General features: G+C 54.3%; 1 protein-coding gene across 3 annotated transcripts in view; it reads right to left on the bottom strand.

The window, feature by feature from the left end:
- Window positions 1–51: 51 nt before the first annotated feature.
- FAM193B (family with sequence similarity 193 member B) overlaps window positions 52–1,588 on the bottom strand; it is a 13,130-nt gene continuing 11,593 nt past the window's right edge. For all 3 annotated transcript variants that reach the window (XM_075068216.1, XM_075068215.1, XM_032794762.2), the window contains one exon: window positions 52–545. In XM_075068216.1, the coding sequence (XP_074924317.1) occupies window positions 449–545 (97 nt within the window). In that variant the 3' untranslated portion in view covers window positions 52–448. The remainder of the gene's footprint in view (window positions 546–1,588) is intronic.

Here is a 1,588-nt window from a genome sequence, read left to right as displayed (position 1 = left end):
GGTGTCCCAGGAAGCCAGGAACAAACAACAAAAAAAGTTGGGTTTTTTAAATAAAATAAAAAATTAAAAAGTTCTTTATTAGGTCCAGCATGGTCCTTTCCCCCAGCTGTGTGCCAGGCTGGCATGGGGGGCTGCCCACTGGTGCTGGCAGGCTTCCTGCACATCACCAACGGAGTGCTGGGAGAAGAGAAAATCCCCTAGAGGGACTGGAGGGGCGGGGGGCTGCCTAAGCTGGGGAGTCCCCCGCCCCCGAGAGCTGTGACTGGCTGGGGAGGTGCAGGTCTGACAGGCCAGGGGGGAAGGGGTTCCACATTCACAGGAAGAGGAACCCACAGAGAAAACAAAAGGGGCCCTCCAGCAGGGGGAGGAGCACAGTGAGGCAAGTGTCTGTGGGTGCTGGGGGGGTAGGCACAGGGCCCCTCGCACGCATTGGGGCTCCCCCCACACCTCACTGAGCTGCACTCGAAGTGGTTTTCTTCAGGGTGAAGTTGGTCCAGTTCACGGCCACTTTCTGCCGAGTTTGCTTAGCAGAGTCCAGACAGAACCTGGGGATGGGGAGAGAGAGAATCAGGGAAAGAGCAGAGACAGTGCCCGCTCCCTGGCCCCCACACGTCAGGGCTTCTACCCTCCCCACCCTAGCCAGAGCAGGCGAGCTCCCGTGGAGGGGAAGTCAAGGGGTAAGGGGCCCGGGAGAAGAGGCAGGTTCTCAGAGACAGTATTAGAAGTACAGCTGCCAACCATCCCGAGCGAAGGACACTCAGGAAGAACAGCCAGAGGCCACAAGGGGCCCTTGAATGACCTGCAAATCAACAAGGAACCGAACAGCACGAGCACGCGGCGACACAATCAGTTCCACCTGGCAAGGGACGGGCCAGGCATAGAGGCTCCATAAATGCATTGGGGCAAGAGAAAGATGAAGGTCCCATCCTGTGGAAGGAGTGGGGAAGTGCTCAGAACCGATGACTTCAAGGGGGGGAGGTGTCCCTCTTCATTAGAAGGGTTAATGATGACCAGACACTCAACACGATGAACCCAGCCGGGGGCAGGACATAAGCCCAGACAGGGAAAGAACAGGTGAGGGAATATTTAGACAAGCTGAGTCAGCAGGGCCTCCGGAAGTCACCCCAGGGTTCTTTAGGAACAAGTGTACAGATAAAGCCTTTTCTTATAGCCACATGCTCAAGCCTAAGGCCTTTGTCCGCAGCCACATTAGGAGAGCAGGAGCCATGAGCGGAGAAGCAGGAAGTCACATCCCCACACTCCATCTAAATCACATTAAAACAATGTCACATCCGGCTGTTTAGAAGGAGACCCTGTTCTAATGGCCCCCACCATCACCAGATAAACAAACAGATCTGAAGATGATTAAAGAAAACTTAGTTTGACAGCATCTGTCTGGCAAGAAACCACTTATCATAGAATCATCAAATCTCAGGGCTGGAAGGGACCTCAGGAGGTATCTAGTCCAACCCCCTGCTCAAAGCAGGACCAATTCCCCAACTAAATCATCCCAGCCAGGGCTTTGTCAAGCCTGACCTTAAAAACCTCTAAGGAAGGAGATTCCACCACCTCCCTAGGTAACCCATTC

This window comes from Chelonoidis abingdonii, chromosome 7 (assembly GCF_003597395.2).
Source record: "Chelonoidis abingdonii isolate Lonesome George chromosome 7, CheloAbing_2.0, whole genome shotgun sequence".
In the NCBI taxonomy this organism is placed as follows: Eukaryota; Metazoa; Chordata; order Testudines; family Testudinidae; genus Chelonoidis; species Chelonoidis abingdonii.
This window is presented reverse-complemented; position numbering and strand designations above follow the sequence as displayed.